The 27,821-nt window shown below is 39.8% G+C and overlaps 1 protein-coding gene across 1 annotated transcript in view; it reads left to right on the top strand.

Moving 5' to 3' along the window:
• Positions 1 to 27,821, top strand: part of LOC120524123 (NACHT, LRR and PYD domains-containing protein 3-like) — a 156,550-nt gene that overhangs the window by 45,074 nt on the left and 83,655 nt on the right. The window contains exons 5-6 of the mRNA XM_039746000.1: positions 3,450 to 3,515; positions 3,605 to 4,790. Of these exons, the coding sequence (XP_039601934.1) occupies positions 3,450 to 3,515; positions 3,605 to 4,790 (1,252 nt within the window). The remainder of the gene's footprint in view (positions 1 to 3,449; positions 3,516 to 3,604; positions 4,791 to 27,821) is intronic.

Here is a 27,821-nt window from a genome sequence, read left to right as displayed (position 1 = left end):
TTTGTAAAGGTGTTAAACAGCATAACCAGCAAGCAGCCTGCTATCTCCCCCACCACCAGAGCTCAACTCGGGCAAAAAGATCTCCTAGCTCAAGTCTCTTTATCTATGTGTGAGGTGACTGGAGATGTATAGGGAAAATAGTATGTCGTTATTTGGAGCTCATGCATTTCATATGTGTTTCATATCTACAACGATCTGTGTAAGTGTAAGATGACAGAAAATGTGAGAAATAAAAGAAAGGTTGAACACATAACTTAAACAGAAATGCTTTTCATGTTTTAGTACTAACAACAAAATTTTGACATAAAGTGTATCATGTGTGTGGACTGAAGTCCAAATATCAAATAAACACTTTCAGCTGCATTCTCATGCCGGGAGCCAGGATCGAACCTGCGACCCTCCGTAATTGTTTTGTCATTGATATGAGTGTTGTTCTCATATCTATATATATATATATCTATATATATATATATCTATATCTATATCTATATATATATATAGCAAAATACCCGAGCTTGGCAGTGGAGAAGTAAAAGAAAAGGAAACATTTTAATAATAATGTAACAAGATTGACAATTGACAATTGTTTTGTCATTGTCATGAGTGTTGTGGCATATATATATATATATATATATATATATATATATATATATATATATATATATATATATATATATATATATATATATATATATATATATATATATATATATATATTCAGTGGGATGCAAAAGTTTGGGCAACCTTGTTAATAGTCATTATTTTCCTGTATAAATCGTTGGTTGTTACGATAAAAATATCAGTTAAATATATCAAATAGGAGACACACACAGTGATATTTGAGAAGTGAAATGAAGTTTATTGGATTTACAGAAAGTGTGCAATAATTGTTCAAACAAAATCAGGCAGGTGCATAAATTTGGGCACCACAAAAAGAAATGAAATCAATATTTAGTAGATCCGCCTTTTGCAGAAATTACAGCCTCTAAACGCTTCCTGTAGGTTCCAATGAGAGTCTGGATTGTGGTTGAAGGTATTTTGGACCATTCCTCTTTACAAAACATCTCTAGTTCATTCAGGTTTGATGGCTTCCGAGCATGGACAGCTCTCTTTAACTCACACCACAGATTTTCAATTCTATTCAGGTCTGGGGACTGAGATGGCCATTCCAGAACGTTGTACTTGTTCCTCTGCATGAATGCCTTAGTGGATTTTGGAGCAGTGTTTCGGTCGTTGTCTTGTTGAAAGATCCAGCCCGGCGCAGCTTCAGCTTTGTCACTGATTCCTGGACATTGGTCTCCAGAATCTGCTGATACTGAGTGGAATCCATGCGTCCCTCAACTTTGACAAGATTCCCAGTCCCTGCACTGGCCACACAGCCCACAGCATGATGGAACCACCACCATATTTGACTGTAGGTAGCAGGTGTTTTTCTTGGAATGCTGTGTTCTTTTCCTCCATGCATAACGCCCTTGTTATGCCCAAATAACTCCATTTTAGTTTCATCAGTCCACAGCACCTTATTCCAAAATGAAGCTGGCTTGTCCAAATGTGCTTGAGCAGACCTCAAGCGGCTCTGTTTGTGCTTCCTCTGCATCACTCTCGCATACAGCATCTCCTTGTGTAAAGTCGCGAATGGTTGAACGATGCACAGTGACTCCATCTGCTGCAAGATGATGTTGTAGGTCTTTGGTGCTGGTCTGTGGGTTGACTCTGACTGTTCTCACCATTCGTCAGCTTCTGTCTATCCAAAATCTTTCTTGGTCTGCCACTTGAGCCTTAACTTGAACTGAGCCTGTGGTCTTCCATTGCCTCAATATGTTCCTAACTGTGGAAACAGACAGCTTAAATCTCTGGGACAGCTTTCTGTATCCTTCCCCTAAACCACGACTGGTGAACAATCTTTGTCTTCAGGTCATTTGAGAGTTGTTTTGTGACCCCCATGTTGCTACTCTTCAGAGAAAATTAAAGGAGGAGAGAAACTTACAATTGACCCCCTTAAATACTCAGATTCACCTGTGTATGTAGGTCAGGGGTCACTGAGCTTACCAAGCCAATTGGAGTTCCAATAATTAGTTCTAAAAGTTTTGGAATCAATAAAATGACAACGGTGCCCAAATTTATGCACCTGCCTGATTTTGTTTGAACAATTATTGCACACTTTCTGTAAATCCAATAAACTTCATTTCACTTCTCAAATATCACTGTGTGTGTCTCCTATATGATATATTTAACTGACATTTTTATCGTAACAACCAACGATTTATACAGGAAAATAATGACTATTAACAAGGTTGCCCAAACTTTTGCATCCCACTGTGTGTGTATATATATATATATATATATATATATATATATATATATATATATATATATATATATATATATATATATATATATATATATATATATATATATATATATATACACACACATATATACTATGGGGTGCCAAACAGGCAAATACATTGATTTTGTGAATATATAAAGTCGGCGTCAGAATATATAAAGTCAAAACTTGAATATATAAAGTAATTCCCGAATATATAAAGTCAAAACTTGAATATCTTATCTTCCTACAGTGTAAAGTCACAAATAGACTGCAGAGCTTCCTGTGTTTGATCGACACGGACACACTGACACAGTACAAGTTTACTGAAGTGACTTTAGCTGCAGTTGGAAGCTCCACATAACTGTTGTTATGGTTCTGCCTTTGTCCAGAAACAGTTTCATAAGCTTTATGACCTTAGTCTCGGAAAGTCTTTCTCTCGTGGGAGTGCAGAGGAGACTAGGGAAGAGAAACTGGTGGGAGAGAGTGAGCTACTATGACAGCAGGACACAGTGGGAGGAACTGTAATGGGACAAGCTGGAAAAAACATGGAGAACTGAACTAAAATCTGTTAAGAATATCATAAGTTAAATTTCACAATCATACCATGCCAGATGGAAGGGCATATAATGGAGAATTAGTTGAATTATTGCAGAAGTAATACAGGAGTGGGGGGATTTGTAGACAATAACGTTTAATGTAAGTAAATGTGAAAAATGATATGCTGTAATTTGAATTGGCCTGTTTTTGTACATTGCTCACATGTCCAGTACTCCGATGTTCTAATTCTTCCATCCTGTCTGAGTTTTGCTCTGGACTCTTTACATTGGCATTGCCGTCAATATGCCCACTATTCTACTCTGTGGATTTTCTCCTTTCTGAGGTCTCCTTCATGTGAATGACTAAAGGTTTCCAAACAAACTGGATACATTTCACTGGTCTGACCCTCATGTCCCATTATATGTCTATCACTAATTCATCAAATTTATACACATTTACAATTAGAGAGCCCAGTTTTATAAAGTTCAAAACTTCATGTTTGAAAGGAAGTAAAGCTTCGTCCAGCATGACCCTGTCACTGTTATGATTGACCCATCTGTCTTTATTTCCTTTATCACAGGAAAGAAGCTCTTAGAGGAGATTGACACCAGAAACGAGCCACCTCTCTTTGATCTTCGTACTAAAGGTAACTCCTTTCTTTCACACATCTGATCAGCAGTTCCTCCAGTCCTATGCTCATCAGGTCTCCTCATTTTTTCTCATTTTGACTTCTAGATCTCCATGAGACACACAGACAGGCTGTGTCTGAATCCACAAGAACTATGGAGGCTCAGGCTTCTCCTGGAGATCCACACACCACAGCTGTGGGCTTTGAGACTCTATACACAGAGTTGGTGGCCGTTGAACAGGACCCAAGAAACCATAAGGAGACTGAACATGAACTTTTGAAAACTGGGATGTTTCATGAAGAGCTCATGAAAAAAGGAGCAGCAGAGAAATATGAACGAATCTGGATTGAGCAGCTGTTTAGGAGAAGGCCTGTACGTGTAAATCCAGTCAACATCATAGTGGTCAGTGGGATGGCCGGAATAGGGAAGACCACCATGGTTCAGAAGATCATGTATGACTGGGCCAGAGGCACTCAGTACCAGAGGTTTGAATTTGTGTTCCTGTTTAAATTCAGAGAGCTTAACCTCCTAGACAATGAGAATGAGCCACAAATGTCACTGACCAAACTGATTGAAAGGCACTATAAATATCTCAGTAATGACAGACTGAAAGACGTTCTGAAGAATCCTGAAACTCTGCTCTTTATATTCGATGGGCTGGATGAGTTCAAACACAAACTGAACTTCACTCAGAGTCAGCTCTGCTCAAACCCAGACGTTGAGGTGCCTTTCCACATCCTGGTCACCAGTCTGGTCAGTCGGACATTACTGAAGGGCTGTTCAGTCCTGATAACAAGCAGACCAACTGCCTTGTGGGTCATGGACATGGAAAGAGTTGATCAGTTTGTAGAGATCCTGGGGTTCTTCCCTGAACAAAGGCTGATGTACTGTAAGAAGTTCTTTGGTGACACTGCTCTGGCTGCTCAGGCTTTTCAGTATATCAAGGAGAACACCATCCTGTACTCAATGTGCTTCAGCCCCTCGTACTGCTGGATGATCTGCTCTGTGTGGAAGAGCCACTTCATGAAACCTGAAAAAGCCAAAAGTGAAGCTCTGCAAGTAGGTCAGTGGCTCTGTGTGACTCAGAATAAGGAGTTAATTAGAGACACCATTGGAGTGGATTTAAAGATGAACTTTAGAAGCACAACTTTATCTGCTGTGGACTGTGCTGTGCTGGCCGCTGTCATCAGCTGCTGTGGAGAGCTTAAAGAACTTGACCTGTCAGGCACAAGTCTGATCACCGAGAGCATCAAGAGACTGGAGCCGGGGCTCAGCTGCTGCAGTGTAGTTCGGTGAGTGATGCGACTTTGACGAGTTTTATCTGTCAGTAATGGCACTTTGTGTCAGGGCACTGAGCTCCACTGTCATAGGACCTTCTAATAAGCCCCACCCACTCAACAGGATGTGAGGTCAACCGCTAATGACATGATAATTATGCCATCTCATTCTCAATGATCCTTTACAACTCGTCTGAACAATCCAGACCTCATGCTGTCGTATCTGTTTCAGACTCTTACAGTCATTAAAGCCGCCTCGTGCAGACAATGAGCCAGTACCACTGGTGTAGATCAGCAGATTTAAAAAGATGAACAAAAAGTGTCATATTCTTACTGCATTAGTTGGTAATTTAACAACAATGTAAAACATTATATTGTGTGAATGTGACCATAGTGGCGGAAAACTAAACCTAAAGTGTGACTACGAGAATGCAGAGGACTGTTCACAATTTGCAGAATTCCAGATGAATCAATGAATCTCCAGTTCCTTTGCACCATCAGCAGGCAGACTGTGGGCCAAAAAATGGATGGCCAGGAAGCTGGAGGTTTGATTTTTCACAATGATGTATTGATTACTGAGTTTAATTCATTTTATTTCTTGTTACACTCAGCACATGCCTAGACCACCTCATCTACCTCCTGTGGTTGTTCTGTTCAGTTTTCCTTGTGTATTCCTAAAGTCCTCACCTTCTTCATGAGATGGAGTTTAGTGGTCCAGTGCAGGACTCTGGTCTCAGCCCCTTGTCTTCCTAAACGTCTTCATTCACTACTTAGAGCTCATGACCACAGGTGAGGATCAGTTGGTGGGCTGATAACTAAATAATGAGCTTCATGTGAGGAATTTGCTCCTCTTCACCACCCCTGCCATCTTTTAGGGGGGCTTTATCCTCCGGCTTCTTCTGATACTTTAGATTTTATGGTAAACGTCAAGGCCAGACTGCGTTGTTTGTTTCCATCGCACTAAAGCACCTCATAGCATGTTGACACTCGTCCCACTTTAGTACTGTAGTACTATTCTGCCTGTTATCATTGTGTTTGTGATTTAAAGGATTGGTTCACTTTGCTGGTGATGTTCTTCAAATGTACAACAACAACATTTATTTCTATAGCACATTTTCATACAAAAGAGTAGCTCAAAGTGCTTTACATAATGAAGAAAAACAAAAGACAAAACAAGAAATTAAAATAAGACAACATTAGTTAACATAGAAAAAGGAGTAAGGTCCGATGGCCAGGGTGGACAGAAAAAACAAAAAAAACTCCAGACAGCTGGAGAAAAAAATAAAATCTGCAGGGGTTCCATTCTACCTAACACAAATGAAACATATTTAGGGTTCTCACGGACGCTCTTGAAGATGATGGCCATGCAGACTTCTGGCTCTTACTCCATCACTGTTGGAACATCACGGTGCTTTGGTTAGTACAGATTCTAGAGCCACCATGAATAGTTATTATAATAAATTGGATATACAGAGTATCAGGATTAAATTACAGTGAGGTTATGAGAAGGCCATGTTAAAGTAATGTGTTTTCAGCAGTGTTTTAAAGTGCTCTACTGTATCAGCCTGGTGAATTCCTATTGGCAGGCTATTCCAGATTTTAGGTGCATAACAGCAGAAGGCCGCCTCACCACTTCTTTTAAGTTTTGTTCTTTGAATTCTAAGGAGACACTCATTTGAAGATCTAAGGTTACGATTTGGAATATAAGGTGTCAGACATTCTGATATATAAGATGGGGCGAGATTATTTAAGGCTTTATAAACCATACGCAGAATTTTAAAGTAAATTCTGAATGACACAGGCAACCAGTGTAGTGACATCAAAATGGATTTTCTTTTCCTAGTTAGGATTCTAGCAGCTGCATTCTGCACTCGTTGCAGTCGATTAATGTCTTTTTTTGGGTGGTCCTGAGAGGAGTGTGTTACAGTAATCTAGTCGACTGAAAACAAACGCGTGAATTAATTTCTCAGCATCTTTCAATGATATAAGAGGTCTAACTTTTGCTATGTTTCTTAAGTGAAAAAATGCTGTCCTAGTGATCTGATTAATATGCGATTTAAAATTTAGATTACAGTCAACAGTTACCCCTAAGTTTTTTACTTCCGTCTTAACTTTTAATCCTAATGCATCAAGTTTATTTCTGATAACCTCACTGAATACATTATTGCCAATTACTAAAATTTCAGTTTTCTCTTTATTTACGTTGAGAAAATTACTATTCATCCATTCAGAAATACCAGTAAGACATTGTGTTAGTGTATCGAAAGAGTCGGATTCATCAGGTGCTATTGATAAGTACAGCTGTGTGTCATCAGCATAGCTGTGGTAACTCACGTTGTAACCTGAGATAATCTGACCTAACGGAAGCATGTAGATTGAGAAGAGCAGCAGACCAGGATAGAGCCTTGTGGAACACCATATCGGATATCATGTGTCTTTGAGTTATAATTACCACAACTCACAAAGAATTTTCTACCTGCCAGGTAGGATTCAAACCAATTTAAGACACTGACAGAGAGGCCCACCCAATGACTAAGGTGATTTCTAAGAATATTGTGATCAATGGTGTCAAATGCAGCACTCAGATCTAAGAGGATGAGAACAGATAAATGGCCTCTGTCTGCATTCACTCGCAAGTCATTTACTACTTTAACGAGTGCAGTTTCTGTGCTGTGATTTGTTCTGAAACCTGATTGAAATTTATCAAGAATAGCAGGTTTATTGAGGTGGTCATTTAACTGCATAATGGCTGCCTTCTCTAGAACTTTACTTAAGAAAGGCAGGTTAGAGATGGGTCTAAAATTTTCAAAAGCAGAGGAGTCGAGATTATTGTTTCTTAAGAAGGGGTTTAACTACAGCAGTCTTAAGACAGTCTGGGAAGACCCCGTATCTAATGACGAATTTACTATGTGAAAAATATTATCAATTAGCACGCCTGATACTTCTTTGAGTCTTCAGTTGAGAAATTATTTTATGTAAATCAGGTAAATCTATCCTGGTGAAAAAGTTTAATTTGTTTATAATGGAATGCTGGGGCTTAGGAGGATCCTTAGTGTTTGGGAGATATACTATGTTATTTCTAATATCATTAATTTTTTGATTGAAAAATACAGCAATAGCCTCACAGGTTTTACTGGAAGTACTTAGGAGGCATTCCTTTGAGTTACCTGGTTTAACAGATGATCAATTGTAGAAAATAAGACTCTGGGATTACTAGCATTGTTATTTATAATCTCAGAGAAATAGCAGCGCCTCTCAAGACGGACAGTGTTATTGTATTCTGTTATTTTAACCTTCAATATCTCATAATGGATAGTTAGTTTAGTCTTCCTCCATTTAGGCTCAGCTCTACAGCATGTTCTCTTTAAATCCGACACTCTTTGGGTCTTCCATGGTATAATAATACTAGAAGATTTTTTAACTGTCTATTCAGGTGCAACTATGTCAACAGCAGCTCTTACTTTAGTATTAAATCTTTCCACCTTACTATATACATTATCCTCGCTGTTATAGCTGGCACTATAAACGGACTGATTGCTTAGAATGTTTGTAAATTTTAAAGCTGCTGATGAGTCAAAGAAGCGTTTTTTAACAATATGCTTCTCATGAGTGTTAGTATTTCTATACTAAAAAGTAATAGAAAATGGTCTGATAGACCAATATCAATAACCTGCTTTATATCAACTTTAAGTCCTTTAGTAATCACTAAGTCTAACGTATGACCTGCTTTATGTGTAGGTTGATTAACAAGCTGTCTCAAATCAAAAGAGTCCAGGAGGTTCATGAATTCCTTTACTTTTAGGTCACACTGATAATCGATATGAAAATTAAAGTCGACGACTATTAAGAGTGCGTCATAGTTCATAATTAAAATTGACATTAACTCATAGAATTCCTCAAAGAAAGACATGTTAAATTTAGGAGGTCTATACACGGATAATACTAGAACGTGAGAAACTCCATGAATAACAACAGCGAAATACTGAAAAGATTTGAAATTACCAAAACTGACATCTTTACACTTTAACCGGCTCGAGTAAATGTTTGCCAAGCCGCAGCCCTTCTTTCCCTGGCGGTCCGCACGAGTAAAACTGTAATCTGGAGGCGCAGATTTGTTTAAAACAGCTGCGCCATCTGAGCTAAGCCACGTTTCATTTAATGCAATAAAATCAATTTTGCAAATGTAGCGCCTCTTTTTTAGCCATTACTAATTTAACAACCCAGTGTATCATATGTATTGCCAAACTTGAGAATAAACTCAAGTCAGGAAAGTGTTTGATGATGCTGACCACACACTTCTCTTCCACAATCTCCAGAAACTGCATGATGCTCTTGATACTGTACCCCCATGTAAACACAAGTGAGATGGACGGTCAGCCCTGACTGATGGGTGAGACTCATCAGAGTCGTTCCTCTCATCCTCCTCTTCCTCTCTCACATTGCTTTTACATTTGGTGCAGTCTGTGCTCTGCTGACCTGTGGCAATGGTAGCCAAGCTCTCTGACTTGTTACTCTTTTTTTTTTTTTGCTAGTCCACTTGCTAGTAGCTTTGCCTTTTATTTTCTTTACCCAAGGCCCTGTTCACTATATTGTCCTTCTGTGAGCATCTCTTGTTGGCCATCTGTCCTTTCAGGAGTTCTCTCAGTCAGTAGCTGTCCACCAATGCTCTCCTCACCTTTTACATTTGTTTTGGAGGAGGCACAGCAGTGCCATCTTTAGGACTTTAGTGCCACTTTAATGACTGACACCTCCTCCTCTTCAATGCTCACCTCCATATTTTTACTAACACTGTCTTCAGACATTCTACCAACTTCAGCCGGTGCACTCTCTTCTGTGTTAGTGCTCTGACTTGTTTCTAAATGTGTGCATTATATTTTTATGTTCAATGAATTTGTCTCTGTTTGTGTTGGTGATTGCTGGGATTGCACTGCGAACTTCTTGTTTGTGGTTTTGTTGTGCTAAGATCTTTTTAGCTTTCTCTCCATGTTCATAGTAATGATGTCTTGATTTAAAAATGAGTTGTTCAGTTTATTTAGTTGTTAAGGGGCTGAGTTCTAAATGCACAGCGTTATGAAGTGCTTCCCAGTGTATTCTCGCAGAAACTTCTGAACATGTATTTGTCTCTAGAAGAAACTGAATTGTTTGGATATAAATTCTGTACAGTTCTCGTCTGCTAATAAAAGTGGTTTGAGATGCCAGCTGTGAGATGAGTATGTGGGGCATAATGATTTTAGCTCCAAAATAAAAGGGGCTTGGTCGGAAATAACAATAGCGTTGTACTTACAAGATTAAATTGTAGGTGAGAAATTGTTATCTACAAAGAAATAATCAATTCTTGAATTAAAATGATGCACTGGTGAGTAGAAGGAATATGTTCTTGAGTTTGGGTTTAGAAATCTCCAGGGGTCTGATAAGTTGTGGTCAGTTACAGACTTTGTAATTGTCTTTGCAGTGTTAGATGTCATCACCTCTGTAACAGGAGTCCTATCTAAGAGTGGGTTTAAAACACAATTAAAGTCCCCAGCCATTATAATTTTATGAGTGTTCACACTGGGAATGGAAGCAAATACATTTTGGATGAAGTTCCTATCATCGACTTTGGGTGTGTAGATATTTATCAAAATCACTTTACAGTTAAATAAATTACCCATGATGATCAGATATCTCCCCTTTGGATCATATACTACATCTGATGCTACAAATGAGACTGGTCTATGTATGAGAATTCCCACACCTCTTGTTTTCTCTGTAAAGCTGGAACTTAATATTTGGTCAGTCCCGTCTCTGTGCAGCCAAAACTGATCCGTGCTTAATAAGTTGGTCTCCTGTAAATACTATTTTTGCGTTTAGACCTGTTAGGTGAGATAATACTTTCTTTCTCTCTAATATATGATTGAGACCTTTAACATTACAGCTCACAAAGTTAACTGTTTAGTTATGGAGACATTACTTCTGAACTTTTGTTGTCATTTTGTAGTCTTAATTTAAGATAAGACAGCTTTGACCTTAATTTCCAGTTTTTTCCAGGAGTTATTGCCATGAAGCCTATTGTTATGTTGGCACTTATAATTATAAGGATTAAAAGGATTGATTTTGAGATAGCTTGCTCTCTTTCTCAAATGCCCCCTTATCCCCCAGCTCCCCCATTTTACCTCCCCACATGAGGCTGGACCCCACTTCATAAAGTCCCAGTCCTCTGACATACCTAGAGACAGAGCAGGTCCAAAACAAAACAAGCCCCCCAGCAGCAGGCAATAAGGATCAAAATAGAGATATCGATTGATAATACAGTCCAAATACTATAAGCATAAAATGTCATCTTGAATAGTCTTGAGCGAGTAACCCAGGGAATGATGTTAAATACTAGCCCTAGATAAGCATAGTAAGCCCTAAAACAATAAACAAAGGCTATGATGTTAAACAGTCCACTAAAAAAAAAAATACACATACATATACGTATATAATAGTAATTAAAACATAAACAAAAGTGTCCGAGAAGGAAATAGGATGTATAATTATGGTATCAGTATCATTGCAAGCAGATGAAACAGTAGGTGAGATGTTTTTTGCCATGCCAGGGGCCTCATGTATAAACGGTGCGTACGCACAGAAATGTTGTGTAAGAACTTTTCCACGTTCAAATCGTGTTGTATAAAACCTACACTTGGCGTAAAGCCACGCACTTTTCCACGGAACCTCATACCTTGTCGTATGCAAGTTCTCCGCTTGGTTTTGCAGACTGGCGGCATCCAGCGTCAAAGCAATGCTACTGTTCCTGTGTGGTTACACCTTTTTTTCCTGACACGGCTTTATAAATACACTGTAACTAACCGCATATTGTTTATTAGTGTATTGTAATTAACTTGTAACAATATAATGGTCCATGGAATGGCCATAATATTCCAAATACCATAACTGCTTTAGTGTTGTTACTCTCACTGCACCTTCTTCTTCTTCTTTCAGCTGCTCCCGTTAGAATTTGCCACAGCGGATCATCTTTTTCCATATTACTCTCACTGCACCACTCAGAGTATTTATATCACTGTATCTGAGTGTGAATCACAGCAGCAGCTGATTGGAAAGAGAATTATCGGTATACAGCATCAAGCACACGCTAACTCAGCCAGGGCAAAATGTTTCAAAGCCTTTCCTGTACGGACCTCACGGTTCAGAAACAGTTTAATCCCAAGAACTATAAACGCAATTAATCAATTGCTCCTTGTAGAACTGTTTGTACTTACAGTGGGAGCCACGTCAAACAGCCGCTTGGAGCATGACAGGTCCATGACAGGACCATGACAGGACCACACACGATCCGTGCACGGAATGTGATCCCCCGCGATGACGCAGTTAACGATGCCCCGCCCCATAAACGCTCCCATGCGCTTTCTAAAAAGATGGTTGCAATGCTGTATAAACCTGCCAGATGGAGCATTGACTGCTTCAGTTAACTGCAGTGTGGGAGTGAAGTGGAGTTTTAGAGTGGAAATAATAGATCGTTATTTGGAACACATGCATTTCATGTCTGTTCCGTTACTACAGTAATCTGTATAAACACATTGTTAAAACAGAAACGTTTTTTATATTCTACTAGTAGATGGCAAAATGTAGGCATAAACTATATAATGTATGAAGCCTGAAGTATCAAAGAAATAATTTCACAAAAGATACAAATCTAACACAATTGCGCTTTTATTCAGAAATATAACTGCAGAAACAAAAAGCCGCCTTAACATGCGACATTGACACCTGTTTATTATGACTGTCTCCGTGGCACAATAGAATCAGCTCGCGACTGGGAATCAAAAGGTCGCGAGTTTGATCCTGCACCACTCTGTTTTGAGAAGTAAACTGCTCTTAGTCTTACTATTTTAGAATAAAAACATACATTTGACATACATACATCTGCAACAGCCGGCGTAATTTATGATACTTGTAAAGATTCCCCGCTGGGGAGAAAATTTATTTATTTTTAACATTCGCCGTTCTGCCTGCCTGAACTCCCTGTCTATCTATATAGTAATAACAGTAATTTTATTATTATATAGGAGCTTCCCTGTCTGCCTATCATATAGTGCCTTTCCTTCCTACCTACCTATCTATAGATCTATCCCCTTAGCTGTTTTTATATATCTATTATACAGTGCCATCCCTGTTTATTTATATATCTAGTGCCTTCTCTGTCTGTCTGTCTGTCTGATTGCATATAGCGCTGAACTTACTGCTCTGTACTATTCTGTCCTCTGCATGTCCTGGAGTACAAAAGAAACAGCACCATACAGCAACATGTGCAAACTGGCAAGATCGGGGAAAAAACACGCGGTCACTGATTACAAACCGCAAGATGAATGAAAGAGACAATATATGTAAAAACATCATCACACTAATACAATATTATTTGAAAACGAACAGCGTCAGATCAAATTTGAATATGCGCCCTATCTGACGCTATTCATTTTCAAATAATATTACATGTACTGTGCGTTAAAACTGCTGCAATGAATAAGCTGACTCCTTCTGTAACAGTGTCAGCGTGTATTCAAACCCGATCTGACGCTGTTCTTTTTCAAATATTATCGCATGTACTTAACTATTTTAGAGTAAAAACATACATTTGATTTCAGTCAGTCTGTAAGAGCCAGTGTAAATGCACGATAACTGTAAAGTTTAGCTTTTTTTTTAATTCAGTTCCATTCTCTCAGTCGCGTTCACGATCCCCCAAATCTGACAATGCTGTTTTCACATAAAGACGTGCTACAATTCGAATGTGATTTATTTGGAGACGCGCTATACTCGAATGTGATTTATTTGGAGACGCGCTATACTCGAATGTGATTTATATAGGGAAGAAAGTACAATGTCAGGTGCTCATTCAGTGTAATATGAACCATAGCACAGAGAGATGTGTACACTGCAACAAGTACACATGTCGTGAATGTAGGAAGGGTGTGTGGGAATTGTTAATATTTGAATGTGATGATTTTATATAGCATGGATCGGAAATCAGCAGTTCTTAGCATTGCACCACGCAAGCTGTCGTATCAACCGCCTACTGTAACTTGCTTTGTTTTTTTCTACACTTATAGTCTAGTATAAAAGTGCACTTGTTTTTTATTCTTGTACACCAACATATGTTCCTGTGTTTGAGCGACACGGGCATGCTCAAAAAAATAGACGTGTAATGCCACGAAAGGTGCATGCAGGCACTTCAGTTCGCAAGCATTGGTACGAGAATGCAGTCACAAGTACGCTGCAGAGCTACAGCGCATCTTTATGTGAAAACAGCATTCTCTGATGGGGGGTAGGGAAGGATCCTGAACACGACTGAGACTGAAAAGTGAATAAAAAAAAAAAAAAATAACCTTTACAAGTATCATAAATTACACTGGCTGTTACACACTGAAATCAAATGTATGTTTTTATTCTAAAATAGTAATAATAAGAGCAGTTTACTTATTACTCTCCAGATATTATGCGCCATTAATTGATTTGTCATGCCATTTTTTGACTATCAGCGAAAAAAACATCAGCGAAAACATCAAAAATATAACAAAACCAAACTCATGTAGTTTCATTAATTAATTAATTAAAAATAGCATGAGCATCATGGGTTGTGTATTGAGTGATTTAAATCTGTTTTATTAATCATTTTTCCCTTTTTTACCACATCATCTATTTATGAAACAATGTTAACGTAAGTTATTTTAATTATTGAACTTAGTAACCGGCTGCTTGGACACTGCTGAACATTACAAAACTGCCATGTCCCACAATACAGTGCATCTTTAATAAGACATGTTTACAATAGAACAAACCAGGACATGCGTGTTTGATGTATTTCAGTACTCTTTATTAACTGTGTACAAACATAGCTATAGTGTACAGTTTGTGCGCTGGTGGGGATTTGAAGATTGTTCATTTTCCACTGAACTCCCTATTGTTTTTCACTATCATTCTCAGTACATTATGAAGTCCGGTGATTAATGTACTGCAGAAGTCTTGGGTAACTTTTGTCTCCCAAAATACCTCAATGGCACGAATAAAAACATGCATTTGATTTCAGTGTGTAACAGCCAGTAATTTATGATACTTGTAAAGGTTAGTTTTTTTTTTTTTTTAATTCACTTTTCATTCTCAGTCTCAGTCGTGTTCAGGATCCTTCCTTACCCCCCATCTGAGAATGCTGTTTTCACATAAAGATGCGCTGTAGCTCTGCAGCGTACTTGTGACTGCATTCTCGTACCAATGCTTGCGAACTGAAGTGTCTGTGTTCACTTTTCATGGCATTACACGTCTATTTTTTTGAGCATGCCCATGTCGCTCAAACACAGGAACATATGTTGGTGTACAAGAATAAAAAACAAGTGCACTTTTATTCTAGACTATAAGTGAAGAAAAAATAAAGCAAGTTACAGTAGGCGGTTGATACGACAGCTTGCGTGGTGCAATGCTAAGAACTGCTGATTTCCGATCCATGCTATATAAAATCATCACATTCAAATATTAACAATTTCCACACACCCTTCCTACATTCACGACATGTGTACTTGTTGCAGTGTACACATCTCTCTGTGCTATGGTTCCTATTACACTGAATGAGCACCTGACATTGTACTTTCTTCCCTATATAAATAACATTTGAGTATAGCGCGTCTCCAAATAAATCACATGTGAGTTATAGCGCGTCTTTATGTGAAAACAGCATTGTCAGATGGGGGGGTGGGGAGGGGTCGTGAATGCGACTGAGAGAATGGAACTGAATAAAAAAAAAAAAACTAACCTTTACAATTCTCATGCATTTACACTGGCTCTTACAGACTGACTGAAATCAAATGTATGTTTTTATTCTAAAATAGTTAAGTACATGTAATATTATTTGAAAACGAACAGCGTCAGATCAGGTTTGAATACACGCTGCGACGCTGTTACAGAAGGAGTCAGCTTATTCAGTGCAGCAGTTTCAACGCACAGTACATGCAATATTATTTGAAAATGAACAGCGTCAGATCGGGCGCATATTCAAACCCGATCTGACGCTGTTCGTTTTCAAATAATATTGCATTAGTGCGATGATGTTTTTACATATATTGTCTCTTTCATTCATCTTGCGGTTTGTAATCAGTGACCGCGTGTTTTTTCCCCGATCTTGTTGCTGTATGGTGCTGTTTCTTTTGTACTCCGGGACATGCAGAGGACAGAATAGTACAGAGCAGTAAGTTCAGCGCTATATGCAATCAGACAGACAAACAGGCAGAGAAGGCACTAGATATATAAATAAACAGGAAGGCACTGTATAATAGATATATAAAAACAGCTAAGGGGATAGATATATAGATAGGTAGGAAGGAAAGGCACTATATGATAGGCAGACAGGGAAGCTCCTATATAATAATATAATATAATGTTATAATTATAATAATAAAATATAATGTTAAAAACACGTGATTGCAGCTCGCAGCTAAATTGCTGGCGTGTGTTAACGTGTTCTTGAGAACAAAGCGCCATCTAGTGGTGGAACCAGGTAAATGAATAAATAGGGCATGAATGGGCGTGTTTACTGTGAAATCTTGACACGCCTTATGTCAGTAGAGGGAGGGGGGGATCACAGCGTGCATAGGGCAGCCGTACGCCATTTGCACGCCATTCACACGGCCGCGGCTATTTGATGTGGCTCCATCTGTATAAGTACAATCACCTCACTGTAAACTTGCACTATAGTTATAATATCGCACAACCTGAGCCATTATAAAGCGCGTATTTACATATGATGACGATATCATTTTTAAGATGAAATGCAGCAAAATATGTTTATTATATTATACAAATACAACCATAACTTCATTTAAATAATCTATATTCTTCATTGGGAGTGTCATGAAAGATAGAATAATTAAACATGTACTACGAAGATATTTCAATGTTCCTTAAACATTTTAAAGAATCGGTGCTCTAAGCTTACAGATGGCTTAACGTCTATTATAGAGCTGATTGTGCGGCGATCGGTTACTTGGAGAAAGAAAAGCAAGGACTGCAGGAGCGGCTACGCCAATAAATATTGAATACTAGCAAAATACCCGTACTTTGCAGCAGAGAAGTAGTGTGTTAAAAAAGTTATGCAAAAGAAAAGGAAACATTTTAAAAATAACGTAACATGATTGTCAATGTAATTGTTTTGTCACTGTTTTGAGTGTTGCTGTCATATATATATATATATATATATATATATATATATATATATATATACACACACACACAGACACACACACATATAAACATATATACATATACATATAAACGCATCTACATATATATATACACATATCAACACATATATACACATACATTTACATACGTACATACACACACACATATACATACATACATACAGATAAATACACATACATACATATATACACACAAACATATATATATATATATACAGATCTACATATATATACATATCTACATATATACACACGTCTATATATATAATTCACTAAGGCAAGACAACCATGGAAATGGTTTGTGAGGGGTATCCTTAAAACAATCCTTTAAAACTGAGGTTAAAGCACAATGAAGGAATCAGTCTTTAAAAACCAATAAGCCCTGTGCCTCTGTTTCATTACCGTCTCACCTGCTTCACCAATGCAGGCCCTGCAACAGTCGAGACGCTCTGTCAGCAGCTGACCTTCTCTGTGCCTGACCGGTTCACACAGAGGCAGCGCAAGAGAAAGCCGCACCAGAGACAGACAGAGGCACACACACAGGCAGCTGGCGGGCGGCTCTCCGTGAGTTTCTCTTGCGAGCGGGCACATGACCAGGCGGTGTGTATGCTTCGAGAACGAGGGTGGACGCAGCTTGCGACCAGGCACGTGAACAGGCAGTGTGTATGTTTCGAGTGCGAGAGTGGACGCGACAGGACCATCTAGGAAAAATCATGTGGCGGATGTGATTCGCTGTATGCAGTGTGTAAAACAGTTTGTTTGTCGCAGATGTGAATTGCAGTATGCGGCGTGTAGAACAGTTTGCGGGGGGTGTCCCTGTGTCTTTCAAGCAGCGTGTGAAACAGTTTGCAAGGGGTATCCCATGGGATCCTTAAAACAATCCTTTACAACTGAGGTTAAAACACAATGTAGTAAGCAGTCTTTAAAAACTGACTTTTCAGTTACGACGCACGACCTCGTGCACCAAAACAAACTGTTTTACACGGTACATACAGCAATTTGCATCCGCGACAAACATGCGTCTTCTTCACTCACGGACAATTATATGTTTTTCTCTCCAGAGTTCCATCTTTTCATTCACTTTCTGTTGTATCCTCAAACCCTCCCTTTTTACACAACTGTGTCTTTCCAGAAGTGTTCAACCATCAATAAATAATTATGCGGCGTTTGTTATACCGCGGGTTCACTATTGTGTTGTATTTTGTTCTCTCCAGAGTTCCATCTTTTCATTCACTTACTGTTGTATTCTCACACCAACCCGTTTTAGACAACCGTGTCTTTCCAGAAGTGTTTAGCATTCAATAAATAATTATGCATGAGATTGAGCGTGTGTCTAGGTAAGCCGTTGAACCCCATTCGGGCTGCAAACCGTGGAATTCCCACTAAGTGCGACTCATACGCTCCCACTGTTTTCGTCCCTACCCTTTGTACACACCCCCCTCCCACACGTTGACTGTTAATAGAGGCATGTTTCTCGGAGGTGAATCGCCATATGCAGTGTGTGAAACTGTTTGCGAGGGGTATCCCATTGGATCTTTAAAACATTCCTTTACAACTGAGGTTAAAACACAATGAAGTGAGCAGTCTTTAAAAAACGAGTTTTCGGTTACGACGCACGACTGCGTGCAGTATAGCAAAGTGTTTTACACACTACATACAGCAATTTGCATCCGCGACAAACATGCGTCTTATTAGATGCTCCTGCACTTTGTACACACCCCCCTCCCACCTCGCTACGCCGCACGGATGATTGTGTGTTGGTTCGTTCCGTGCATTGTTACAACATTGCTTTTCTTGCTGATTTATTACATTACCGATTTTTCAAATGTTAATTTTTCTCCCTGTGCTGAAAAATTATTAAAAAACCGGCCTGATTATGCATCGTATGGTACGCCATGGGTTGGCTAGTATATATATATACATATCCACATATACTTGTATATATACACATATATATACATATCTACATATATATATATATATATATATACATACATACATACATATATATATATATATAAATATCTACATATATATATATATTCTGTATATAGCAAAATACCCGCACTTCGCAGCGACGAAGAACTGCTTTTAAATTTTTATTAAGAAGAAATGAAAACCTTTTTAAACTGAGGGAAAATATCCCAATAACTATCTGTTAAGGATCTCTTTGTATACCACGTTGTCAGTTCAGCACTCCGGTTGTAATATGACCAAGCTGTGCACTGAGCTTACTCTTGAGCATGCAATGTATAGTTTTGTCCAGGAGAAAAGCAATGTCGCCTCAAATCAATGGCAACCTTTTGTAGGATCTGTCCCTGAGACTTATTAATTGTCATCGTGAAGCAGAGCCTTACTGGAAATTTGAGGCATTTGAATTGAAATGGGAGATCAGAGGATATAACGGTGATGTGAGGAATACATTCAGAGTGTGGCGCTCTGCTGTTTTTTTTTGTGTAGCTGCCTTCACACAGCTTCTCCGCTGCTTTATAAACGAACGCCATATAAGGCCGTCGTTTCTCCTTGCTTCGCGGTTCTGTACTGTTTCATTGTTCATTTATTAAGATTGTTATAGTTATTGTGTAGCTATTCGATACTTACTTTACTGTTCTGGTACCCATTTCCTTTATTTAATCCACAGCTTGTACACTATTTTTTGTTTGTTTATTACTTTCTTTAGATGACTGCCTGCTCATATACAGTAAGGCGCTCCGCTGGTTTTTTGTGAAGCAGCCTTTACACAGCTTATCCGCTGTTTTATAAACGAACGACATATAAAAGCCATCCTTTTTCCTTGCTTTGCAAAGGAAGCTGCCTTTTTATTTAACCCACGGGTTCTCCGCTGTTTTATTGTTCATTTATTACGATTGTTATAGTTCTCTTTATATATCACGTTGTCAGTTCAGCACTCTGGTTGTAATATGACGAAGCTGCGCAAGTTCACTCTTGAGGATGCAACGTATAGTTGTCCAGGAGAAAAGCAATCTTGCCTGAAATCAATGGCAACCTTTTGTAGGGTCTGTCCCTGAGACTTATTACTTGTCATCGCGAAGCAGAGCCTTACTGGAAATTGGAGGCATCTGAATTGAAATGGGAGATCAGAGTGTATAAAGGGGATGCGAGGAATACATTGAGTGTGGAGAAACTCTAGAGACAGCGTGTGTATTAACTTGTGGATTTTTCTGTGAGTATTTGGTGGCAGCGTGACGAAGTTGCTTCCGCAAGATCGCGTTAGCTGTGGAGCTCAGCTCGGAGCATATTCTTTTCCTACCTTGTCAATTATGTAATGCGTTTTTTGAACAGGTTTGATGCATGGAAGTGATCAGTAGTACTGCGCTCAGTCAGTTCACGTGAGCTGCTCTCTTGTGTGATGTTGCGATGTCCACGGCTTTATTTAATGTTAGCTAAGACCCGGCACTTAAAAGTTTCTTGCTGCAGCAATTTTAACTCCGTTACAAAGTGATCCAAAGTCTCGTTTATACCTCGTGTCTTCATGTCTATCTCGTGAATAAAGTATTCAGCGTTTTTCTTCAGCGCTCTTTGGGAGCTCTTCCTTCTTTTCTACGTACTGCATTCACAGTCACTTCACATGATTATGTGGGAGGCGTGATGATGTGAGACACAGCTCCACTCTCCACGGCCATCAAGCTAAAGTCCATTACAGTATATGGAGAAAAATAGGTTCCAGTTATGACCATTACGCGTAGAATTTCGAAATGAAACCTGGCCAAATTTCAGCCTTCTACCTACACGGGAAGTTGGAGAATTAGTGATGAGTCAGTGAGTGAGTAAGTGAGTGAGTGAGGGCTTTGCCTTTTATTAGTATAGATAAAACAGAAAGAGAAAATAAAAACACAGCTAAAAATGCAGCGACACATTTTGGCAAAAGTTAAACGCTTGTGTCATGAGTACGAGGCGGCTATGCAGTGTCCGCAACGGACGTGGCCATCCACCGTGCATAAGCTACTTTATTGACATTGGCAGGCGAAGGAGCCACCGATTCTTCCTCTGCCTAGGGCCACCACAAGCCTTGAGACGCCCCTGAGTACTGCTGCAATAAATTATTTCATCAAAGGTCGCACACAATCACTGCGCCGTGAAACCCATGTTTAATAACGTGCTTTAACTCCTATTATCATGAAAATGATCACGTATACATCTCAGTATTTTAGTTATTCAGAGAGCTGTAATATCACAAATGTAATGGATTCTGTGTCCAGTCGAAGGAAGAGAGCCAGTTTGAGAAGCAAGTAGTGATTCACACACATAGAGCACATAGAAGATCAATTACAAAACAAAGCATTTAATGTGCTACTTTAATTACGATGTGATTTGAGAAACTGGTTAATTAAACGATTTTAAGATGAAGTTTATGATGTTATACTTTAATGACAAAATAAACTACATGACTAAAGTGAAAATGTCGAGATTGAAGTTGACATTTCGTGCTTTTTCCCCACTGTGTGCCTTTTTTTTTCTCTGTACCCTAATAAGCTTTCATATGACACTCAGACAGTGGGCTACAACTCGCCTTTTCACGATATGTGACTTCTTTTGTATTTCCGGCACTGTGCGATTTTGTGAACGTGAGCTTTCAAGTTTCTGCAACACGCTATGTCACTTGATCAACTTCCTTTTGTTGATTATACCACGGTTAAATTAAACAAATAGTATGTTTTTCCTTTGCCTCCACTTGGTATTCGCTGAAATTCTTATAGTTTCCCCCGTGCTTTTCACAGAAGGGCGATTTATATTGATTTGCATATTCAAAGAGGCGTAATTCTGGGAGGAGTTGGGGCGTTACATAAAACGCATGCACAAGCGTTACTTTTCACGCTGATCGGGATTTATGTAGCGGAAGAACGTGGAAGTTGGAGTATGCACAGATTCCTGCATCTGGAGTTTTCTGTGCGTAAGCACATTTCGGCTTTTGTGCTTACGCCATGTTATAGTGCGAGTTCTACGCACGGCGTTATACATGAGGCCCCAGGTCCGGATGCGACTCACGATCATTTTTCAAAAAGTGTCAGGATCAGTTTTCTTAGCTCTTTTTCTGCTTCTTCTGAAGAAGTAAAAATGTAGAGCTTACCTTGAATGTCCCCTTTCAGTTTGGCAGGATTCAAGAGGCTGTATCTGATCTTGGCTTTCCATAACTACTGTTTAATGTTAAAAAATGTGGCATGTTTAGCAGCTGTTGAAGGTGAGAAATCAGGGAAAATACAAATGTGGTCATTTTTAAGTATAATCTCTTGTTTCTGTCTGAGAAATAACATTATATGTAGTTTAAATTGTAATTTTTCAAAAAGCATAATGAGAGTTCTAGGTTTTGAGGTATTTGATCCACGTATGTGGTAAGCTACTGCTATCTTGGTGTCTGATTTGTTTGATTTTTTCCTCTCCGATTACTTTAGAGAATAGTTCACCTATGAATTTCAATGGGTTTGGACTTTCATGATTCTCAGGAAGACTTTTGATTCTAATATTCCTTCTGCATCCATTTTCTAGTGCAGCAAGTCTGTCACCAAGCACTCTGCATTCAGAACTTGCAGCCGTTGCCAGTTGTTCAGCACTTTAAATATGAGTCGTGAATATTTACTTAACGTCTTCAGCTCAGACAGATCATTCCGATCTTCTCTGTCCTCCACAGGTAAAGTGGCAAGCCCAGTTAGAGTCAACATTGGCAGCTCATAAAGAGTAGTTGACATCGTGGAAGGTACGGCCATTTTCAGTTTTAATGAAACTTCTGGAATCGATGAGTTCTCCAGGCCTGACTCACTTGCACATTCACTCCCTCTTTCGCTCTCGGCTGGAGACGATGCTGCAGTTTCAGGTCCTAGGAAATCTGTACTTTCACTGGTCTCGTAGAGCGTATGAGAACATGAGGGCAACCATTAACAAGGATATATAAAGACAGTTGGAGAGGAATATAGCAGATAAGGCGACAGACGACCCTAAGAGATTCTTTAGTAGTAAAAGAACAGTCAAGGAGGAGGTGAAATACATCATAAGTAGTAAAGGGGAATTAAAAGATAACGACAGTGAAATAGCGGATGCCCTAAACTTACATTTTTCTGAGGTGTTTACAAGTGAGCAAGTGGATAACCTGCCATCTGTAACAGGGACTACTAAGGAGGTACTGAGGGATTTGGAAATTGTAGAGGGAGAAGAGCTGATCAGATTAAACAAGATGAAATCAAACAAATCACGAGGACCAGATAATATTTATCCTTGTGTTCTTAAGTAGGCTAGTGAGTACAGATATAAACCCTTGACACATATTTTTAGGAAGTCATTGCGCACTGGAGAGATTCCGAAGGACTGGAAAATGGCAAATATCATCCCATTATATAAAAAGGGTGACAGGGCAGATCAGAGCAAGTACAGGCCAGTAAGCTTAACATACATCACAGGAAAATTAATGGAAGGAATTATTAAGGATAAAATTAAGCAACTTCTGGCAAGGACAGGAGTTATTAGGAACAGTCAGCATGGGTTCATAAGAGGGAGGTCGTGGTTTACTAACATGCTGGAATTCTATGAGGAGGCAACAAAAGTATACAATCAAAGTGGAGCTTATGATATTATTTATCTGGACTTTCAGAAAGCATTTGATAAGGTGCCACATGAGAGGGTGGGCATCAAGTTAAAAGAAGTGGGAGTTCAGGGTGATGTTTTTAGATGGGTGCAGAATTGGCTCAGACACAGGAAGCAGAGGGTGATGGTGCGAGGAACCTCATCAGAACTGGCCGATGTTAAGAGTGGTGTTCCACAGGGGTCAGTGCTAGGGCCGCTGCTATTTTTAATATATATAAATGATTTAGATCGGAATATAAGTAACAAGCTGGTTAAGTTTGCAGATGATACCAAGATAGGTGGATTAGCAGATAATTTGGAATCCGTTATATAATGACAGAAGGACTTGGATAGCATACAGGCTTGGGCAGATTTGTGGCAGATGAAATTTAATGTCAGTAAATGTAAAGAATTACACATAGGAAGTAAAAATGTTAGGTTTGTATACACAATGGGCGGTTAGAAACTCAAGAGCACACCTTATGAGAAGGATTTAGATTAGATTAGATTAGATTCACTTTATTGTCATTACACATGTATAAATACAGGGCAACAAGATTCAGTTTAGCATCTAATCATAAGTGCAAAGAGCAGAAGTACAATAAATATAATATGTGCATATTATGTACAGTTAAATACGATATTTACAGTTAAATGCGATATATACAGTTAAATACGATATGTACGATAGATATATAGATATATATAAATAGATATACAAATGTTCTAAATGCGGATGGCAAATATACATATTTTACAATATACATTTATGTACCTATACATGTATTTGTATGTACTATAATACTATAAGTACTATATATATATATATATATATATATATATATATATATATATATATATACATACAGATGTACAACATACAGGTGTGTTATGTATGTGCAGTAATAATATAAGTACTATTATATATATACACAGATGTACAATATACAGATGTGATATGTATGTGCTGTAATACTATGAGTATTGTAATATATACAGATGTACAATATATGATGTACAATGTACAGGTGTGCTGTGTGTGCACAGGTATGTACAGATGTGTACAAGGAAGGGAGGAGGAGTAGTGTAGAGGATTAAGTGTGTGGATGTGAAGGTTCAACGGGGGACTGAGTTCAGAAGTGTGACCGCTGTGGGGAAGAAGCTGTTCCTAAACCTGCTGGTTTTAGTTGGAAGGCTCCTGTAGCGCCTTCTGGAGGGGAGGAGCTGGAAGAGTTTGTTGGCTGGATGAGAGGAGTCCTTAAGAATGCAACGAGCTTGGCGTAAACATCTCTTCTTGTGAACGTCCTCAATGACCGGAAGTGGGGTCCCTATGATGCGTTGTGCGGTTTTCACCACCCGCTGCAGTGCCTTGCGGTCAGCAACAGAGCAATTCCCATACCAGGCTGTAGTACAGTTAGTCAGGATGCTCTCTATTGCACAGTGGTAGAAGTTGCCCAGTATGACAGCAGATAGTTGGCTCTTCTTCAGTATCCTCAAGAAGAAGAGGCGCTGATGGGCCTTCTTGACCAGGCTGGAGGTGTTGTTTGTCCATGACAGGTTCTCCGAGATATGTATCCCCAGGAATTTAAAGCTGGAAACCCGTTCGACAGCCATGCCATTGATGTGAATGGGGTGGTGGTGTCTCCTTCTTCTTCCTGAAGTCCACAATGAGCTCCTTGGTTTTGGTGGTATTCAGGAGCAGGTTATTTTCAGCGCACCACGCAGCTAAGTGTTTTACCTCCTCCCTGTAATTAGACTCATCGTTATCACTGATGAGACCGATCACCGTGGTATCGTCTGCAAACTTGATGATGGAATTGGATCCATACATGGGCCTGCAGTCATGAGTGAAAAGGGAGTAGAGGAACGGGCTCAACACGCAGCCCTGTGGAACGCCAGTGTTGAGTGTAATGGTGGTAGAGCAGTTATGGCCAGTCCATGGAAGTCCATGATCCAATTACAGATAGAATTATTGATACCAAGATCCACAAGTTTAGTGATCAACTTGGAAGTGATGACTGTATTAAATGCTGAGCTGAAGTCAACAAACAGCAATCTTGCATAGGTGTTCTTATTGTCCAGGTGTGAGAGTACACCGTGAAGCGCTGTGGATACCGCATCCTCTGTACTCCTATTGTTACGGTAGGCAAATTGGTGAGGATCCAGTGTGGGGGGCAGGCATGTCTTGAGGTGTGCCAGTACCAGTCGCTCAAAGCACTTCATAGCTATGGGCGTGAGTGCTACAGGGCGGTAGTCATTCAGGCACATTGGTGATGCGTGTTTCAGCACTGGCACTATGGAGGTGGTTTTGAAGCATGCTGGCACTGCTGCCTGGGCAAGGGACAGGTTGAAAATATCCGTGAAGACCCCTGCCAGCTGTTCAGCACATGCTCTAAGGACACGCCCAGGATGCCATCAGGGCCAGCAGCCTTATGAGCATTGATGCGGCTTAGTGCGTTATGAACCTCCGTGTGAGTGAGTGTGATGGTATGGCAGTCATCAGAGGGTAGGGTTATGGTGGACTTTTCCTTGTTGTCCTTGTCAAAGCGAGCGTAGAAGTCGTTCAGCTAATTGAGGAAAGACATATCCAGAGTTGACAAAGTGCCCCTCCACCTTCAGTTGGTAGCTAAGCTTGGCCTTGTTGATGCCCCTCTTCAGTTCTGCCCTGGAAGTACTGTAGGCCTGTGTGTCACCTGATCTGAAGGCATTGTTACGTGCCTTTAGCAGAAGCTGCACTTCCCTGTTCATCCATGGTTTCTGATTCGGGTACGTTGTGATCCGCTTCTCTGTGGTAACACTGTCAATTGTGGTGCTGATGTGTTCCAGTACTGAGTGTGTGTAGTAGTCAATGTTTATTTGTGAGTCGAAGGTGGCCTGAGAGGCAAACATGCTCCAGTCTGTGTCCTTAAACCTGTTCTGGTGTGTAGAGTCAACCCCCACTGGCCACACTTTGATGGTCTTCACTGTTGGTCTCACACGGTTGATAAGTGATGAGTATTTGGGGGTGAGAAACAAAGAAAGGTGATCAGACTGTCCCAGGTGGGGGAGGGGTGTAGCTGTGTAGGCTCCAACAATGTTAGTGTAAACATGATCCAAGGTTTTATCCCCTCTGGTATGGCAGGAGACATGTTGGTGAAATTTAGGTAGCACCGTCTTTAGGTTGGAGTGGTTGAAATCACCTGCTACAATAAATGCAGCCTCAGGGTGAGCAGAATGTTGTTTGCTAATGGCTGCATAGAGTTCTTTCATAGCAAGCTTAGCATTAGCATCCGGTGGGATATATGCAGCTGTTATTATAGTGGAGGTGAACTCCCTCGGCAGATAGAATGGTCTACACTTAACCATGAGATACTCAAGGTCAGCTGAACAGTGTTTTCCAACAATGACAGAGTTTGTACACCAAGCCTTGTTAATATAAATGCACAATCCTCTGCCTCTTGTCTTACCGGAATCATCAGCTGTTCTGTCTGCCCGGAGAATGTGGCGCCCGACTAGCTCTATAGCATCGTTAGGTATACCGCTGTGTAGCCATGTTTCTGTTAATATCATGATGTTACAGTCCAGTATTCTCCTATTGTCGGTGATCCAAAGTCGCAAATCGTCCATTTTATTTGCCAGGGACCGCACATTAGGAAGGAAAATACTGGGTAAGGATAGCCGATGTGGTGTTAGCCTTAGCTTAGCTGTTAGCCCTCCGCGTTTCCCCGCCTTTGTTTACGGTCTCTGCGCCGTCTTCGAGTACTTCCAGTCGGCCGGGTAGCCTGTGAAGCGTCGGGTGTTCTTCTTATCTCAGGGATGAGATGAAGGTTGCTAATAAAACAGTCCGAGTTGTGTAGATCAATATCCAAAAGCTCTTGTCGGGTGTAGGATGTAAAAGCCGAAGCTGTTCTGAACAACAGACCCGAGATGAGCAGGAATAACACTGCTATTTTGCAAAATCTGAAGAGACGCTGAGCCTCGCGTGACGCACGTGCCGCCATAGTCGCATGTTAATGGCGACTAATTTTAATTTAGGAGTCATAGTGGACTCTAAGCTATCGACTTTCAGACAGTGTTCAGAAGCCATTAAGAAGGCTAACAGAGTGTCAGGTTATATAGCGCCTTGATGTGTGGATTACAAGTCACAGGAGGGTCTGATCAACCTTTATAACACACTGGTGAGACCTCATCTGGAGTCCTGTGTGCAGTTTTGGTCTCCAGGCTACAAAAAGGACATAGCATCACTAGAAAAGGTCCAGAGAAGAGCGAC

The sequence above is a fragment of the Polypterus senegalus genome, chromosome 2 (assembly GCF_016835505.1).
Source record: "Polypterus senegalus isolate Bchr_013 chromosome 2, ASM1683550v1, whole genome shotgun sequence".
Lineage (NCBI taxonomy): Eukaryota > Metazoa > Chordata > Cladistia > Polypteriformes > Polypteridae > Polypterus > Polypterus senegalus.
The sequence above is the reverse complement of the archived record's forward strand: the minus strand, read 5'-3'. Positions and strand labels throughout refer to the sequence as shown.